This window comes from Narcine bancroftii, chromosome 8, assembly GCF_036971445.1.
Source record: "Narcine bancroftii isolate sNarBan1 chromosome 8, sNarBan1.hap1, whole genome shotgun sequence".
Classification (NCBI taxonomy): Eukaryota; Metazoa; Chordata; class Chondrichthyes; order Torpediniformes; family Narcinidae; genus Narcine; species Narcine bancroftii.
Window position 1 is genome coordinate 82,663,090 of NC_091476.1, and position 18,974 is coordinate 82,682,063.

The following is an 18,974-nucleotide window of genomic DNA, read 5'->3' on the forward strand; positions in this document are numbered from 1 at the left end:
AGAAATAGATGGTAAAGAGAAAAGGGAGGAATTGTGAAAAATGGCTGTAAGTGATTAAACTTGCACCATTCTGTGAAAAGTGATGGAATGCAGAGTATGTAGATTAGAGCTTGAGAGTAGACTGTACTAGCTAGTGGGCCCCTTCTTATCAGAAGCCTCAAGGATGCAGGAATCTGGTTAGGACTGGCATGGTGACCTAAGGTACCCATGGCCACTACTGCACTTGCTTAATAAAGACATGAATATTAACTTAGATGCCCCTAAGGAGGAGATGGACTAATTAGCATTACATGCGATGTATGATGAGGGAGGGACTGTGTGGTATCTGCAGTGATGGAAGGGAAAAGGAGAAGGTTGTAATGTATTGAGATTCTGAATGGTAGAGAGTAAATGGTGTGGTGATTTTGAGCGCAGGACTGCACAAAGAGTGATGATTCTGAACCTCCAGTGTGTCTCCAGACCAGGGACACCCGACTCTGCCGACTGGAAATAAAGCTGAACCTGTTCTCCAAGACTTTGTCTCTAGAGTAGTGATTGTGAACACTTTATATTTCACGCTTGGGGTGCACCTGTGTTGATAATCAGTGAATAGGAGACTACAAATCTTAGTCAGTGGCTTTCACCAGGCCTTTGTCATGAAAATCCTGCCCAACTCCCAGCAGCATGTAACCTGCTGTTCCAGAGGTCCCAGCACACTTGATCATTCAGGACCTCTTCCACTCTGCACAAAGCATTTTTCAGCAAATCCCTTCCAATGGTTCAGGATTTTCCCAGCTGGAAGCCCTAGATAAATAATGAAATCCAGAACCTGCTGAGAGCCAGTTCACAGACATTTAAGTCCGGAGATCTAGATCAATACAGAAGGAGCAGGTATGATACTTGGAAATCCATCTCCCAGGAAAAGTGGAGTTTCCGGACATAAATGGAAACAATGAAGGACCTGACAGTTGTGGCAGGGCCACAATGACAAAACCAAATCTGGTGCAGAAGGAAACAGCAGAGCTTTACTCCCAGATGAACTCAATGCCTTCTGTGATTGATTTGGCCACAAGATCAAGAACCACCATTGCGCACCCCACGTCATCCTGTCTGTATCTGAGGATGACGTGTGTGTTGCCTTCAGGAGAGTGAATCTGACCCAGATGGAGTACCCGGTGGAGTATTAAAAATCCATGCTGACCAACTTACCACTGTATACATGGATATCTTCAACATCTCACTCTGGCATCAGTTGTACTGGAGCCAAGTAGAGTGTAGTAACCTACCTTAATAATTATTGACCAGTAGCACTTACATCAATAGTGATGAAGTGTTTTGAAAGGCTGGTGATGAAGCAGATCATCTGCTCTCTGAGCAGGGTCATGGATCCATTCCCATTCAACTATCGTAGAAACAGGTCTATGGTGGATAGCATCTCACTGGCTCTACACAAAGCCCTGGAACACTTGGACAGCAAAGATGCATGGATGCTCTTTATCGACTGATCACAAAACTGCAAGGCTTGGGACTCAACTGTGTCATTGGATTCTGGATTTCTTGACCTCCAGACCACAATCAGCAAGAAGATCTCCTCCATAATCTCCATCAGTACCAAAACTCCACAAGGCTGTGTTCTTAGCCCCTGCTTTACTCACTATACATGTATGACTGTATGGCTCGGTACGACAATAACACCATCTACAAATTTGCCGATGATACACAGTAGTGTGTTGTATAAAGGAAGGGGATGTCAGCATACTGGGTGGAGATTGGAAACTTGGCTGAATGGTGCACCAGCAACAACCTTGCACTCAGTGTCACCAAAACCAAGGAGAGGATTGTTGACTTCAGGAAGGGAAAATCAGAAGTGTACAATCCAGTGATCATTGGGAAATCAGAGGTGGAGAGGGTGAGCAAATTTAATTTCTTGGGAGTCACCATCTTGGAGGATCTTTCCTGGATGCAACACACCAATGGCATCGTGAAGGAAGCATGTCAACCTATACTTCCTCAGGAGTTTGCAGAGGTTTCGCATGACATGGGCATCACGGTCTGGGATAGGGATACAGCAACAATCATCAAGGATCCACACCACGTAGCATACGCTCTCTTCTTGCTGCTGCCACTAGGGACGAGGTCTAGGTGCCACAAGTCTCACATCACCAGGTTCAGATACCATCAGACTCAACAACAATCATGGGCATATTTAAGGACTTACTTATGCACTTCATTTAATTTTTTCCTCTCTGCATTGAAGTTTATTTATATTTTAAAAATTGTTTACAGGTGTAATTTTAAATAAGTTTAGACATACAGCATGGTAACAGGCCATTTGCATCCGAGCTGCCCAATTGCACCCAATTAACCTACACCCCCTGTTCATTTTGAACAGTGGGAGGAAACCCATGCAGACATGGGGAGAATGTATCAACTCCTTACAGAGAGCACGGGATTTGAACCCCAGTCCCAATCGCTGTAAAGGTATTGTGCTAGCTGCTACATCAACCATGCCACCCAGATGTACGTTGAGTCAGTTTTTTTTTTCACTGCCAATAAGTGGTGATTCTGCTTGTGCCTGTGGGAAAATGTATGTGATGTCATATTTGAATTCTGACCATAAATCTGATGTAACATTTAAGTTACAGGTTGATAGAATTTTGCATTGTAGCAGAATGAAGGGTTTGGGGAAAAGGCAGGATGGTGGAGCTGAGTCAATGGCCATGATCTTTTTGATGGCGGAGCAGGCTCGATGGGCTGGTTGGCTGACTGCTGCTCCTATTTCTTATGTATTTCAGTTTTAAAAATTTAGACATACAGCACAGAAACAGGCCCTTTCAGCCCACGAGCCCTACAACCCGATATGTTTTTAAAGGCTAGGAGGAAACCCATGCAGATACAAAAACGTGCAAACTCCTTACAGACCATGCTGGATTTGAACTTGAGTCACTGGCACTGTATTAGCATTGCACTAACTGCTACACTAATCGTGCCACCTGCAGTGACAAAACTACAGTCTACAGAAAAGATAACAAAAAACCCAGGCGTTTGGGGAAGTAGTGTTTATTGATGAGTGTGCATTCAGTTACCTTGCAGATTAAAACTAACACAGTGATACAACTGTAAAAATGTGCATAGTCTGATAAGACTCATGAGGAATGTGCAGGGGAAACAAAGTACAGGTTACCAGAACCTCAGTAAATGCCTTAGACTGCAACACAGCTTTACTGACACAGACACACAATGAGAAATGGAGTCCTCACCTCCCAGTTTCAACTGCCCTATTACAATGCGAATCAGTTGAAGGTAGTTTACAGCAGAAGGATCCAATAGGTTCCATGAAATAAATCAGTACAAATCCTCCTCGTATACGGTAGAAATCTACAGCCTCTATTTATAGATCTTTGTGACACAAAATAAAACATTTAAAATAATATTAAAATGAAAACAACTATATCATTGTAATTCTTATCAGGTAATAGATTTTAAGATTATACATATATATTGCGTAGTACATTTCAAACCCATTTAAAAGAATGGGAATCTTACATTCTACAGTAGGAAGTGTTTTACACTCAAAATCTTGTATGTGAAATGCAGACCTCTAATGTTACAAATCAGTAGTTGGAAGATTGGCTGGATATGGATGGTTGGCTCAATTTAGCATCTGGCATTAGATCTGCATCTGCTCCAGATACTTGTACGTTGGGTTTTCATAACCATGGTTTTGCATTTTGTTCAAGTGACGTTCCTCTGGGGTCAACATAGGGTCAACCTGTAAATGGAAGAACTTTTGCTTTAAAAAACCCCCCAAATCCTTTCCCCCTCCACCCATTCCTCTTCTCCTTGAATCTCATTGCTGAGTTCTGGAAGCAGCAAAAGTTGATGCAAAATTGTGAGGAAATGAGAAATCACTCCCATCTGGGCACAATGCATTTCAGAACTTTATAAATGAGATCAAAACCATTTATGATGGAAGAAAAGCATCAGAAATGCCTCAAAACTTAATCAGGAGCAAAATGCACTTTTAAATTAAAATTAGCTCTGGAAAACAATTGAGCATTTTACACCCAAGAATTTGTGCGATTTGGGGTGTTTGCCCAGGAGAGTATCAAATGCATCTGGCCAATTTATTAATACACACTGATTGGTTACAGAACTACTCACAAAATATTCTGGAGAGCAAATTATTTTTCTTAAGTGCAAAAAAATAAAGATATGCTTTTTACAATTAAAAAGTGGCAAAAATGTTTTAAGAACATTTACTGATGGAGTTAGATTAACATCTGCAACTTAAAACGCTGAGGAAGAGTTAACAAAATTATGAAACTGTAACAACAGTTTATCAAGATATTGAAAAGGGCCCTTGAAATTGATCCATAAAGTTGAAAGACAAATAACATAGAGACCAAGCCTCTGGCTTCTCTGTGTAATTTAGAGGTTGAAAAGAGAATGATATCCACAACAGTAGAATTGAGAGATTGAGAAATATGGAGATCCAAAATAATAACTTCAAATATCTAAAACCGATCAAGTTCAATTTCAGATGAATATCGAGAAAGGGAACATAACAGACATAAGGGAAGCAGAGAATGACAACAAGAAATCGTGTGAGTGGAGGGACAATGTGATCAATGAATTACACTGCAAGCAACAAAAACATGTTACAGAAAAATTTGTTGAGCAACAAGACACAAGTACTGAAGATGCACCACATTGCGACAGAGATCACAAATTAAAGGAATGAAAGCAAGAAGATCACAAACAGGAACAATTAAAATTACTGATGAGCAAGGAAAATGTTTGAATTTTCCAATACTTGGGTAATTTTCCAAATAATTGGATACAGCAAGGAAAATGGCCTTCTCAAACTAGTCCTATTTAGTTGCATCCGGTCCATATCCCTTTCAATCCTTCCTCTCTGTGTGCTTGACCAAATGCCAGCCAATAACCCTCTAGGAGGTGATGGACTCCATCTACTCCTTTGGGTCGAGTAAATCCCCCAGAAGAAATGGCTTACTGGCTGAGTTATACCGGACTGACACTGGGTGTGTCTGGACCTGCTGCTCACACTAACCATCCGAGACCCTCACATTCACCAAACAATATTTATTTGTAAATATGAATACAACCTGCATATGTCCTGCATCAGATGCCTGCCGTTATTTTTCCATACCTTGGTAAAGGGCTCGTCCGAAATGTTGTTTATGTATCTTTATCTTTGCTATATAAAGGACACTGTTTGAGTTGCTGTGTTTCACCAGCGTTGTGTTTTTACTTCAACCAAGGTATCTACACATTTTCGTGTTTTATTCTTGCATATGCATTGTCTGTCAGTATGTGTGTTATGTCTGGTTGTGTTTTGCACCGAGGACCAAAGAACGCTGTTTCGTCAGGTTGTATTTGTATAATCGGATGACAATAAACTTGTCTTAACTTGAAGTGTACAAAGCTAAGCTCCTGATAGGTAGTATGTCAGACTCCTCATCTTCAAACAGAAAGGGAAGAAAAAGGCTATCACGAATTAGAGATCAAATCATTGGTAAACAAGATCCTGTCCAAGGCCACCACCAGTTGGGTGAAGTTTGCTCTAGCATAAGTGATCCCAGACCAGACCTGTACTATTCCAGGCAGGAAAATCTTTGACAGTCTCATGATGTTCAGAGATGTCATTGTGTAATTGCCAGACAGGAGGGTGGAGGCCTCCCTGGCCAGCTTAAACCAGAAGGTTTTCGACTGGATATCGCACATGTACATGATGAACATTCTGTTACGACCCAGATCAGCAATAGAAATTCACCAAGACAATGGTACCTTCAAATACAATAATTTTTATTAATAACACTTCTTACTTAACTCTAAACATTACTCTAACTTAGCGCGCGCATGAGCGCGCGCGTGTGTGTGTGTGTGTGTGTGTGTGTGTGTGTGTGTGTGTGTGTGTGTGTGTGTGTGTGTGTGTGTGTGTGTGTGTGTGTGTGTGTGTGGGGGGGGGGGAGGGGGGGGGCAGGTCCCCAACCATTACAGTTTCTCCAAACTACTTCAAAATTATAATTCAAAACCTAATGAGTCCTCTCTGTCTGCTGGCCACCGAATTAAAAGTCCTCTTTGATGCTTTTCTGAGTGATCAGCATTGTCTTCAACAGTTCAATTCCAAAAACATGTATAAACAAGCAAATGGTCTCTTGTTTGAACAAATGTCATTGTTGAGCAAACATCAGTGACTTTAGTTTACAATGAACCATTCAATTTTAATTTTTATGGTTGTTTTCAGCTTCCACTGAATAATAAATTTGCAGACAAATGGTCTCTGATATTTGCCGGCTGCCAACTCAAAAGGTTCTGTGTTTGTGTGGTTGTCTGCGGTGTCTGTGTGTCCCTGTTTTTCCAGTCCATAGTCCCTTACTAAACATATATATCTAAAGATTAATATTAGCACATGTCCGTCAAACATGCTCTCCAAAATGGGCTTTGGGAAGGGAATCGAAATTGGATGAAACTGCTCTTCACAGACATCATGATGCTCAGTTCCCCAGTGCATGTCGGTGTGTAAATGTTCATTACCCCAGTACATGTCAATGTGTAAATGCTTAGATCCCTAGTGCCTGCCAATGTGTAGATGCTCACTACCCCAGTGCATGCCATTGTGTCGATGCCCACTTCCCCAGTACATGGCAGTGTAAATGCCGAGGTCCCCAGAGTGCTCATGTGTCACGGCTCATTCCCGCAGTGCACGCCAGTGTATTGTTGCTCAGCTCCCCAGTGCATGCTAGTGTTTATATAATCACTTCCACTATGCATGCCAATGTGTAGATGCTCTGTTCATCAGTGCACCCAGTCTGCAGATTTTCGCTACCCCAGTGCATGCCAGGGTGTAGATCCTGTTACCCAGTGCACAGCATTGTGTAGATGCTCAGTTCCCCAGTGTACACCAGTGTGTAGATGCTCAGTTCCCCAGTGGACACCAGTGTGGAAAGCTGCACCTAATAGGAGTACGAACAAAATTCAGACGATTCTCACTCACTGGGGGGAGGAGGTCAAGAAGTGGTGCAGCCCCATGACTGCAGAGCATCATTTTCTGGAAAAGTGCAGTATCTATCTCCCTTGGTCTTGGTAACTTGTAATGTGTAGTACTGAAAATAAAACAGCAACTTGGGACAATGAAACAGTAATCACTGTGTACCTGCTTCTGAAGTTCATGTGGGGTCAAGGAAGACCATAATGAGATGGGTATAATCAATGTTACACACCTGATGCCAGTGGTTGTAGCAAACCCAGTGGAAATTGAGTGTGGTAGGTAAGGTCAAACTATATTGTCCTAACTGCTGTAAACATATCTCAACAGATAGAGGCTTAAACATACTCACCTCTACTATACCATGACTGATGGTACCATATTGTCTCTTACGTAACATCACCAAGCTGACGACAATTATCATGGCAACTGCAACTGCAATCACCAAAAGGCCAATTAGAGCACTGCCACTTAAACGAAAGTTGTCTTGCAGGGCTCCATCAGTGTCCTGGGAAAACACAAATATTTATCATAAGGCAGCATCCTTCATCAAAGTCATCACCTCAAAATATCTTATGTACTTGGAAATGGAAGTGTAGCTCTTCCTGCGATTTGAGGGAAAAGTAAAAGTGCAAACTTTAAAATAATTGAAATGTGCTAGGTTAAACTTTTGTTGAGCAAACAATAAACTAAATAAAAGGTACTTTGAATTTTGCCAATAACTTTTTAATTAAATGGTACAACTCATTACTTATGTGCTGGTTGAAGTACTGAAAATTATTAGCTTTGGTGCAGCAAGGTTGTTGTTGTATCAGTGAGCACAACAATGTTTCAGCACCGGAGACCTGGATTTGAATCCAGCGCAGTCTGAAAGGAGTTTGCACATTCTCCCCATGTCTGTGTGGTTTCCTCCCACCCTTCAAAACATGGGGAGCTGTTGGTCAATTGGGTGCAATTGAGCTGGAAGGGCCTGTTACTGTATGTCTAAATTTAAAATAAATAAAATGTAATCCATTCTGAAAGTCTCAACTTAAGCCTTCACAGGGAGTCACTGTTCATACCATGTTATTCTCGCCTCCACCAACTCGTTCTGCATTGAAAATCATTTCTTTCACATCAAAGCTCTCATCGATCACCTGCAAGGGCAGAGACCAAATAGTAAATATTAAAATGAAACTTGGTGTTTTCTCTTGTTATTCTTTCATTGAAGATAGATAGGAATAAACCCCAATCTCTTTCTTTCTCAATTTAAATAATCACCAGTGTGGTGATTATAAGGTGTGGTCACCTTATTTTAACCCCCAAGATGCTTGTCAAACAAAACACAAATTCATCTTTACAATACCTTACAAACATATATAACTGAAAAGCTGATTTTAAGATCTAGACAGCAGAGATCTTTAATACTTGGCCAGGAACTCCATCCAGGCTGGATGCTTTCCTTGGATTCCCTCACCTGAAGGCAGCCTGCTCGTCATCCTCAGATACAAGCAGGATGGGATCGTCAGGGAACGTGGGGGTGTGGAGGGGTGGTTCTTCGCTGTTATTGTCATCAAATCGGGTGTAGAAGGTGTTGAGTTCCTCTGGGAGAGAAGCTTTGCCATCTGCTACTTTACCAGATTTGGTTTTGTAACAGGTTAGGGCGTTCAGGCCCTGCCACAATTGTCGGGTGTCACTTGATGTTTCCATTTTCATCCGGAATCTCCACTTCGCCTGGGAGATAGCTTTCTGCAGGTCATACCTGCTCCTGCTGTACAGATCTAGGTCTCTGGACTTAAATGCCTGCGATCTCTCATCCTTTGTCACTCCAAAGAGAACAACTGAAGCTCTGTCAACCTTGCTTGAGAGTGCTGAAGGAAGTAGCCCAAGAAATAGTGGATGCGTTGGTGATAATGTTTCAAACCTCTTTGGATACTGGATTAGTTCCTGCGGATTGGAGGATGGCCAACGTAATCCCACTCTTTAAGAAGGGAGGGAGAGAGAAATCGGGAAATTACAGACTAGTTAGCCTGACATTGGTAGTAGGGAGGGTGCTAGAATTGGTTATTAAAGATGCAATTGCAGTACATTTGGAAAGTAGTGGTATCATCGCACAGAGTCAGCAAGGTTTTGTGAAGGGGAAATCATGTCTGATGAATCTAATAGAGTTTTTTGAGGATGTAACCAGTAGAGTGGATGGGGGAGAACCAGTGGATGTGGTATATCTGGACTTTAGTAAGGTGTTTGATAAGGTTCCGCACAGAAGACTAGCGTATAAACTTAAAGAGCACAGTATAGGAGGTATGATATTAAGGTGGATAGAGAATTGGTTGAGGGACTGGAAGCAAAGAGTAGGAATGAATGGGTTCTTTTCAGAATGGCAGCCAGTGACTAGTGGGGTACTGCAGGGCTCAGTGCTGGGGCCGCAGCTGTTTATGATATATATCAACGACTTAGATGTGGGAATAGATAGCAGTATCTCAAAATTTGCAGACGATACAAAGTTGAGTGGCAGGGTTAGCTGTGTGGAGGATGCTAGGAGAGTGCAGGGTGATTTGGACAAGTTAGACGAGTGGGCCAGGAGGTGGCAGATGCAGTATAATGTTGATAAATGCGAGGTTATCCACTTTGGAGGTAAGAACAGGAAAGAGGATTATTATTTAAATGGTATCTGTTTAGGAAAAGGGGAAATGCAGCGAGATTTGGGTGTTGCTGTGCATCAGTCATTGAAAGTGGGCGTGCAGGTGCAGCAGCGGTGAGGAGGGCGAATGGTATGTTGGCGTTCATAGCGAGAGGATTTGAGTCCAGGAGTAGGGAGATCCTGCTGCAGCTGTACAAGGCCTTGGTGAGACCACACCTGGAGTACTGTGTGCAGTTTTGGTCACCTTATCTGAGGAAGGATATCCTTGCCCTGGAGGGGGTGCAGAGAAGGTTCACTAGGCTGATACTGGGGATGGAGGGACTTGCATATGAACAAAGATTGGATAGACTAGGCTTGTATTCTCTGGAATTTAGAAGATTGAGGGGGGATCTTATGGAAACATAAAATTCTTAAAGGTTTAGACAGACTAGACGCAGGAAGATTGTTTCCAATGCTGGGAAAAACCAGGACCAGGGGCTATAGTTTAAGGATAAGGGGGAAGTTTTTTAGGACTGAGATGAGGAAAAATTTCTTCTCTCAGAGAGTGGTAAATGTGTGGAATTCTTTGCCACAGGAAGTAGTTGAGGCCGGTTCCCTGTCAATATTTAAGTGTAGGTTAGATTTGGCCCTTGTGACCAAGGGGATGAGGGGGTATGGGGAAAGGCAGGAACCAGGTACTGATCAGCCATGATCATAATGAATGACAGTGTAGGCTTGAAGGGTCAAATGGCCTCCTCCTGCTCCTATTTTCTATGTTTGATAAGCAATGTTATTTAATCCAGGCAACATCCTGGTAAATTTCCTCTGCTCCCTTTCCAAAGCATCTACATTTTTCCTATAATGAGGTGACCAGAGCAGGATCCAATACTTCAAGTGTGGTCAAACCAGAGTTTTATAAAGCTGCAACATTACCTCTCAGCCCTTGAACTCAATTCCAACTAATGAAGACCAACACACCATATGCTTTAACCACAATATCAACTTATTTGGACCCCAACATCTCTCTGGTCCTCCACACTATGGAGAATATTGCCATTAACCACATACCCCATCTTCAAGTTTGACCTACCAAAGTGTATCACTTCATATTTAGAACAGTATTTACAGCACAGTACAGGCCCTTCAGCCCTTGAAGTTGTGCCAACCCATATATTGCTTCCTAATATAAAAAGTACTAAACCCTCCCTACCCCATAACCCTCTATTTTTCTTTCATTCACGTGTCTGTCTAAGAGTCTCTGAAATGCCCCCAAAGTTTCAGCCTCCTCTACCATCACCGGCAAGGCATTCCAGGCTCCCAAACTCTCTGTCTCCCCTAAACTTCCCTCCCTTCACTTTGTTCATGTCTTCTGGTATTTGCTGATCCTGTCCTAGGAAACAGGTGCTGCCTGTCCACCCTATCTATGGCTCTCATAATCTTGAAGACCTCTATCAAGTCTCCTCTCAACCTTCTATGTGCCAAAGTGAAAAGTCCCAGCTCTGTTAAGAGTCCCAAGCCTCATAAGACTTGTTTTCCAATCCAGGCAACATCCTAGTAAATCCCCTCTGCACCCTTTCCATAGCCTCCACATTCTTCCCATAATGAGGTGACCAGAAATGAACACAATACTCTTAAGTGTGGTCTTACCAGAGATTTGTAGAGTTGTAACATGACCTCGCTACTCTTGAATTCAAGCATCTCGTAGGCCTTCTTAACTATCCTTTCAACCTGTGCGGTGACCTTGAGGGATGTATGGATTTGCACCCCAAAGTCCCTCTGTTCATCCACACTCTTAAGTAACCAACCATTTACCCTGTGCTCAGCCTTCAGGTTTGTCCTTCCATAATGCATCATTTTGTGGGAGTGCACATTACTGACAGCAGGCGAACCGGCTCCATGATACGGTTGCGGCAGTGGAGTAGCCACGTCAAGATGGTGCCGCCGGGGTAGTCTTCTCTGCCGGCCGGGTCGGGTCTGCACGTGTGCGTAGTAGTGTCACGACGCTGTTTCCAGCGTGAGGATGAGACATATCCGTGGCCTTATAAGGCGCTGTGTGGGAAGATTCAATGAACAACTGGAGTACAAACGAGCCCATTGACTACTGGTCTCATTCTTCCTGACTCTGTTTTGCTGCTGCTACATTGGTAACCCCGACAGGTCCAGATATCTCAAACTCCCGATTTTCTGGACGCTTCGCCCACGTCCTTGGTTTGGACAGGCAGAGGCACAGTTCCAGATAAAGCAGATGACCTCAGCTCCCTGGACCAAGAAATTGCAGCCAGAGTGGACGACCTCATACAGAACCCACCGGAAGCAGGTAAATACTCCATGTTGAAGGCACCGATCATTAGCACCTATGGGCTCTCCAGAAGCCAGAGAGCAGCCAGGCTCATGTACCTCGATGGCCTGGGGGACAGAACACCATTTTCCCTCATGGACGAAATGCTCACACTGGCAAACGGCCACAAGCCCTGCCTCATGTTTGAGCAGGCATTCTTAGAACAGGTGCCCGATGACATCCAGCTGCTGCTAGTGGACCTTCTATGGCGCACCAAGTGGGAGAATGAAGCCGCCATGAATCAGCTGACCCAGCCCCCAGACATAGCAGCAGCCCAAAACCCAAACAAGCAGGGATCAGCCACGCCCTCGTAAGCCAGCAGAGGGAGCAGAGGTGCGGTGGTGATTCTACTACCAGCACTGGGAGGCAGAACCCCATAAATGTAAGCAGCTCTGCACGTTTCCAGGAAACGCGCAGGCCAACCGCCGCTAATGACTTCGGCAGCTGGTCATGCCAACAGCCTTCAACATGCAACAGATAAGACAACGGGCTGCTGGTTCCTCATCAATACGGGGCAGAACTCAGCGTAATTCCACCAACGCTACCATAGACCCTTCAGCACGGCAACACCACCACCATAAAGACTTTCAGCACACGACAAGTGGCGGTACACCTCAGTGGTGAGACCTTCCGCTGAGATTTCACACCGGCCACGGTGAAGCTACTCCTCGGTGCAGACTGCCTCTGAGCTCACAGCCTGCTCATGTACCTCAAGGCCAAGCACCTAGTGCACACCCAGAAGTTCCAGATGTTCCAACTCGGGGTCGTCTTTTCTGCCAGCCTGGTCGTGTCTGCATGCACGTGTGGTAACGTCATGGCATCATTTCCGGCCGAGGGTGGGACTTACCCGCAGCCTTATAAGGCGCAGTGCGGGAAGATTCAATAAACAGCTGGAGTGCAAACAAGCTCACTGGCTACTGGTCTCGTTTTAGACTCCGTTTAGCTATCGCTACAACATCACACTTACCTGGATTAAAATCCATCTGCCATTTTTCTGCATCCTGTTGTAAGCTCTGACAACCTTCTACATTATCTACAACACTTCCAAATTGTATCATTTGCAAACTTACTGACCTACCCCTCCATGTCTTCATCCAAGTCATTTACAAAAATCATTAAGAGCAGGGGTTCAGGAACAGATTATTGTGGAACTCCACTAGTAAATGATCTCCAGGAAGAATACATTCCATCTACTGCTACCCTCTGCAGGCAAATGAATTCTGAATCCAAGGTTCCTTGGATGCCATGCCTCTTGACTTTCTGAATGAGCCTACCAGGGGGGTGGGGGAGGTAAATCCTTGCACGAGAATGGTCTCTTTCCAGTTGACTTGTCCACAAACTGGGTCAAGAATCCTTTTTGGACACAGCTGACAAATTCTGCCCCATCTGAACCTATTGAACTAAAAGGATCCCAGTCAATATTTGGGATATTTAAGTGTCCCATAACAACAATCCTGTAATTTTTGCTCCTTTCCACAATCTGCTCCTCAGTGGCTATTTGGGGGCCTGTAGACTATTCCCAATAGTGATAGCTCCCTTGCTGATCCCTAATTAGCAATGCCACTCATTCCCCCTCCCCCCCATCTTTACTTCCCTTCTTATCCCTTTTGACACATCAAAACCCCAAAACTTGCTAATTTTATCTCTGTGTCATCCAAGTCTCTAATGGCTACAACATTATAATTCCATGTATTGATCCATACTCTCCGTTCATTGTCCTTATTCTTCATATTTCTTGCATTAAAGTAAACACATTTCAATCCATCAAACTGATTGCATTTCTGCTAGATTGACTGCCCGTCTTTCCTCTGTTTGTGATAGATGCTACACATAGCATCTATCTTTCCACTAACTGCTCCAACATAAGCTTGAGGAATGCATCTTATCTTTTGTCTTCAACTTCCCTTAGCAGAAAGTGCAAAACCTGGTCCAATATCTCCTCTTAACTTTCATCGAGGGCCACGAGTAAACCTTCCAAGTGACGCAGCTGTATAGGCAGATCATCCAAACCAACCTCCTGCATTCCATGTACCTACAGTGACTTCCTCTATGATAATAAATGATTGGGCGATTGCTTCTGTATGTGGGTCTCAACTTGACCTTTCTCTAACCAACTTTAACTCCCCCAATCATTCCTACAAGTGATCTGTTGTTTGCCTCATCCATTAGAATATAGCAATCCACAGCACAGTCCAGGCCCATTGGCCCACAGTGCTGTGCTGACCTAATAACCTACTCTAACTACTACATAACCCTCTATTTTCTCAGTTCCATGCACCTAATAGTCTCTTAAAAGAACCTATTGTCTCTGCCTCCACTGCCGTTGCACCCTCTACTCTGTGGAAAAACCTACCTCTTACATCCATCCCCCTGTATTTACTCCAAAGCACCTTAAAACTATGTCCCCTCATGTTAGCAATTTCATTTCTGGGAAAAAGCTATTCATACGATCAATCCCTCTCACCACCTTATACTCCTCTATTAGGTCACCCCTTATCCTCTATTGCTCTAAGGAAGAAAAAGACCAAGTTGATACAACCTATAAGGCATCCTCTCTAATCCAGGCAGCATCCTTGTAAATCTCGTCTGCACCCCTTCAATTGCATCCACATGCTTTCTGCAGTGTGGTGACTCACTGAACTCAATATTCCAAGTGGGGTGCAACCTAAGTCTTGTATAGCTGCAACATTACTTCACAGCCCTTGAATTCGATCACATGGTTAATGAAGGCTAATTCAACATATGTCTTTTCAACTATCAACCTGTGCAGTGGCTTTGAGTATCCTCAAGATCTATCGTTTTGTCCACACTGCTCAGTGTTCTCCCATTAACATTGGATTATGCCTTCAAATTTGACCTACCGAAATGATCAACTTTTGGATTAAATTACATCCATCATTTCTCAGCCTCCATAACCTCAGGTAACCCTCCATACTATCCACAACATGACCAACCTCCATGTCATCCCCTTCCACTTCCTCATCCAGGTCATTTTATAAAAATCACAAAGAGGGGTTTCAGAATAGATCACTGGTCACCGACTTCCATGCAGAATATGTACCATTCTGCAACCACATTCTGCCTTGTCAGATTGAGGCTAAGCACAAACTCAAGGAACAACAGAACATGTTCCTCTTGGATAGTCTTAAAGCCAATGGCATTAACATTGAATTTTCCAATTTTGCTAAATCCCACCCCATCTAGTCTGCTGTTTCCATCCTTACATACCTTGGGTGTTGTTTAATCTTATTTTCTTTTCTAACTTTTGTTCCCATATCCGACTCCTCATGATCTCTCCTTCTACCTGACTTTCAATGTCACATATCTTCTGTCCTATACCTGATCACCTCTTGGCCAGTACCTCAAATTCTTTTCCCTCTTTATGGTAGTATTCACCCCCTTTCCCTTTAGGTTTAATGAAGGGTTCAGGATCGAGAGACCAGTTTAGCCCACAGGTGCTGCCTGGCCTGCTGAGCTCCTCCTGCAGCTCATTGTTTGCTCAAGATTCCAGCACCTGTGTTGTTGGTTTCTATTTTTTGTAACGTCAGCCTGTTTTTCTGTATCCATTAAGAGAACTGGCCATGTCCTATGGCTCTATATTTTGCAACCTCATGTTTCTTACCACTTTTTATCTGTTATTTCAATAGATTTCGTCCATTTTCTCTCTTTCTAACTGCCCACATTAATCAGATGTTGTCGACAACTTATTCTAAGAGCATCCCTTCAGAGACCTTCCTTTTGTTTATCCCGACATCCCATCTTCTGTGCCATGTAAAACAAAATTGTTTTCTTTCTTTTAAATTCTGATCATGGGTCCTCAACTCAAAATGTTAATTTTGTTACCCCTTCCACAGATGTTGCTGACCAGCAGAACTCTACAAGCTATTTGCCATTCTTTCAGATTTCCAGCATCTGTAGATCTTTTTTCATCCATACAACTCTTTCTTTCTCTGAGAAAAGTTCACAAGGATGAGTTGACATATTTTAATGAATTTACTCCATACCAGATTCTCATCAACATTGTTCCCATCGTTGCCAGCTGCATTTTCATCAGGCATCAGTCCATCAGGGTCAATCATCCCAGAACCTGTTCAGATAACAATTAGTTTGGTTATATGTACACAGGCCAACTCATTAGAGAACACTAAACAGTATTTATTGAGAAAGCTGCTATAGATTTACAATTTTGAGTTAGATGGTGTCTACAACAACATTCATTGCTGTCTGTTTAGCTCCAGAGACTTGCACTTTATATAATAGTTACTGAATCGATATCAATGCTACAATTTCCAGTTGCATTGAGTTTAACTGTGTATTCATTGCCCGGCTCTGGTACCTGAGAAAAATTAGAAATATAAAATAAAACCTAAAAAGCTTGGAAAAAGACAATGGAAAAAATATCACCAAATAAAATTGTGGTCAGATCTGTGAGCAATCATCATATGAAAGGTGAGAGGCCCTGTTGAAAAGATCCTGCCTATTCCACGCCTGCTATGTTAGTAACAATGCGCAGTCTGAGGATTCTGTCACTGGAATTCAGGGCTGGAATTCTTTGTAACAAAAGATAACAGAGAAGAATATGAAAAAAATTCAGAGCATGGACAAGAAATGTAATTAAAATTCACAGCTCATCTCAGAGCCGAGAAAGATGGCCTTATTGTGCTCTAATTCTTACCAGAATAAGTGACTATGACAGAACATTCTTTTAGTTTGTGTTTGGCCTCACCATAGTAGTAGAGGTCAAGGACAGGTAGGGTGATGTGGGAGCTGAAGTGAATTCAAAATGACTGTTCAGATATGAGGCTGGTGCTCTGCAAGACAGTTGCCAGGTCTACTCTTCGAGGTAATCCCCCTCCCACCAGTGCCACCCTCTCCCCAACCCCGCCATATTCCTTTCTTATTGCTGCTTGTCCACCTAGGTTCTCCTTCCCTTTGTTTATAACTTTCCCATTTCTATCCACCTATCATCACATCTAATGACCGGGGTTTCTTCTTCCTTGTCTTATCCTCCCTACCCTTTCCCCCATCTGGTTCCATCTGCCACCACCCTCTTTTATCTGGTTCCCATATCACCTTCCAGCCTCTATCTCTGCCTTCCCTCCACCATCTAACTCCATCCCCCATTTTATTTTCCTTGACTGATTCCACCAATTACCTACCAGCCCCAGCCTCACCTTTCCTCTCACCTCTTTATACTGGCTCTCTTCCCTCTACAGCTCACCATCCTGATGCATGACCAAAATCCAAAACTTTGATTATTTTGTCCCTCCACAGGTGAGAGTTCCTCCAGGAGCTTGTCTTTTTTCACACCAGAACATGTACAACTTTACGGTTATCTTAGGAAGTGTACCATATCTCTGAAGGAGACATGCCATAGTTTCACATCCAGGGACATTTGGGGTAGGTAGTCAGGTCTGAAGCTTGAGGAAAAACTCGTGCTGAAATGTGGTTAAAATGTGCAATTTATGGAGGAACAGCAAAGCTTTGACCAATTGTTCACCTGGAACTGCTCACCTTGTGAGATCATGTCAGATACCTTGATTCAATGCTGACTTCAAGAGCCATATGAAGTTCACACATTCTTCCTGCTTCCTCACACGAGATAAATCACCTTGTGTACAGGTGAGTAAGAGAGAGTTTGAGGTGTGGAGGAGTTGATGGGAATGTGGGGTTAAAGTAGGTTTAGTGTAAGTGGGCAGCTGATAGTTGGTGCCATCCATTTCCAATCTGCATCTCTTTAGGAGTCCATGACATCCTCTGGGCAAGAGAATCCCCTCTAAAAATGTCACTCCATACCTTATACACAACCCCTCTGGTCATCGACGCCAATGTAATAACACACAGAAATGTTGGAGGAACTCAGTAGGTCTCGCAGCGTCTAAAGGAGGTGAAGATATATCATCGACATTTCAGGCTCGAGCCCTTCTTCAAGGTATAAGCAAAGAACAGAAAGGCAGCAGAATAAAGACTGGCAGCGGGAGAGGTCCAGGCCAACAAAAGGTATTAATTGGATATGATAAGAGAAGCGGTGAGAATTGATTTTTGCTTTGTGAAAGGAGACAGAGGGAAAAGGGGAGAGAGAGCGAGGGACAGAACTTGAGGGGGGGGGGGCGCGGGGTGGAAGACAACAGGGGAAAGAAGAAGGGGAATTTAATGGGAAAAGTCAATTTTAATGCCTTCAGGCTGGAGGGTACTCAGTCATAAAATGAGGTGTTATTCCTCCAAATTGTGGTGGTCTCAGTCTGGCATGAAACGATGGATACATGTCATCAAGGGATTGGGATAGAGAATTGAAATGAGTGGCCATTAGGAGATCCACACTATTGCGGAGGACAGAGCCAAGGTGCTCAACAAAATGACATCCTTGTCTGCATCCAGTCTCTCCGATGTAGAGAAGACCAAAACAGGAGCACCGGATGCAGTAGATGACCCCTGCAGATTCACAAGTGAAATTGTGCTTCACTTGGAAGGCCCCATCTGCTGGTGAGGGAGGAGGTGTGCAAGTGGAGCATCTTCTGCAGTGGCGCAAGTGGAGAATCTCCTGTGGATCTCCCAATGGCCACCCATTTCAATTTCCCATCCCAGGCCTTTGCTGACATGTCTGCCCATGGTCTCATGTAGTGCCAGACTGAGACCACCCGCAAATTGGAGAAACAACACCTCATCTTCCATCTGGGCACCCTCCAACCGGATGGCATTGACAATGACTTCTCCAGTTTCTGTTAAAACCTCACAACCCTTCTTCACCCCACCACAGCCTTTCCCCCAGCTCAGTCTGTCACTGTCTTTTCCTTTTTCCCTCTGTCTCCTTTCACAGAGGCAAAATCAATTCTCACCTCTCCTCCTTATCATATCCAATTAACACGTCTTGTTGGCCTGGATTCTACCCCCTGCTGGTCTTATCTTTATTCTGCTGCCTTCCTGTTCTTTGCTCATACCTTGAAGAAATGCTCAGGCCTGAAATGTCGGTCATATATCTTTACCTGTCATGGATGCAGTGAGAGCAGCTGAGATCCTCCAGCATTTCTGTGTGTTTTTACTAAAAT

At 43.5% G+C, this 18,974-nt stretch overlaps 1 protein-coding gene across 1 annotated transcript in view; it reads right to left on the reverse strand.

The window, feature by feature from the left end:
• Positions 1-3,023: 3,023 nt before the first annotated feature.
• Positions 3,024-18,974, reverse strand: part of aplp2 (amyloid beta (A4) precursor-like protein 2) — a 189,930-nt gene continuing 173,979 nt past the window's right edge. Inside the window, exons 13-16 of the mRNA XM_069894362.1 lie at positions 15,933-16,015; positions 8,053-8,127; positions 7,344-7,499; positions 3,024-3,751 (exon numbers count right to left, since the gene is read on the reverse strand). Coding sequence (XP_069750463.1) covers positions 3,650-3,751; positions 7,344-7,499; positions 8,053-8,127; positions 15,933-16,015 — 416 coding nt within the window. The 3' untranslated portion in view covers positions 3,024-3,649. The remainder of the gene's footprint in view (positions 3,752-7,343; positions 7,500-8,052; positions 8,128-15,932; positions 16,016-18,974) is intronic.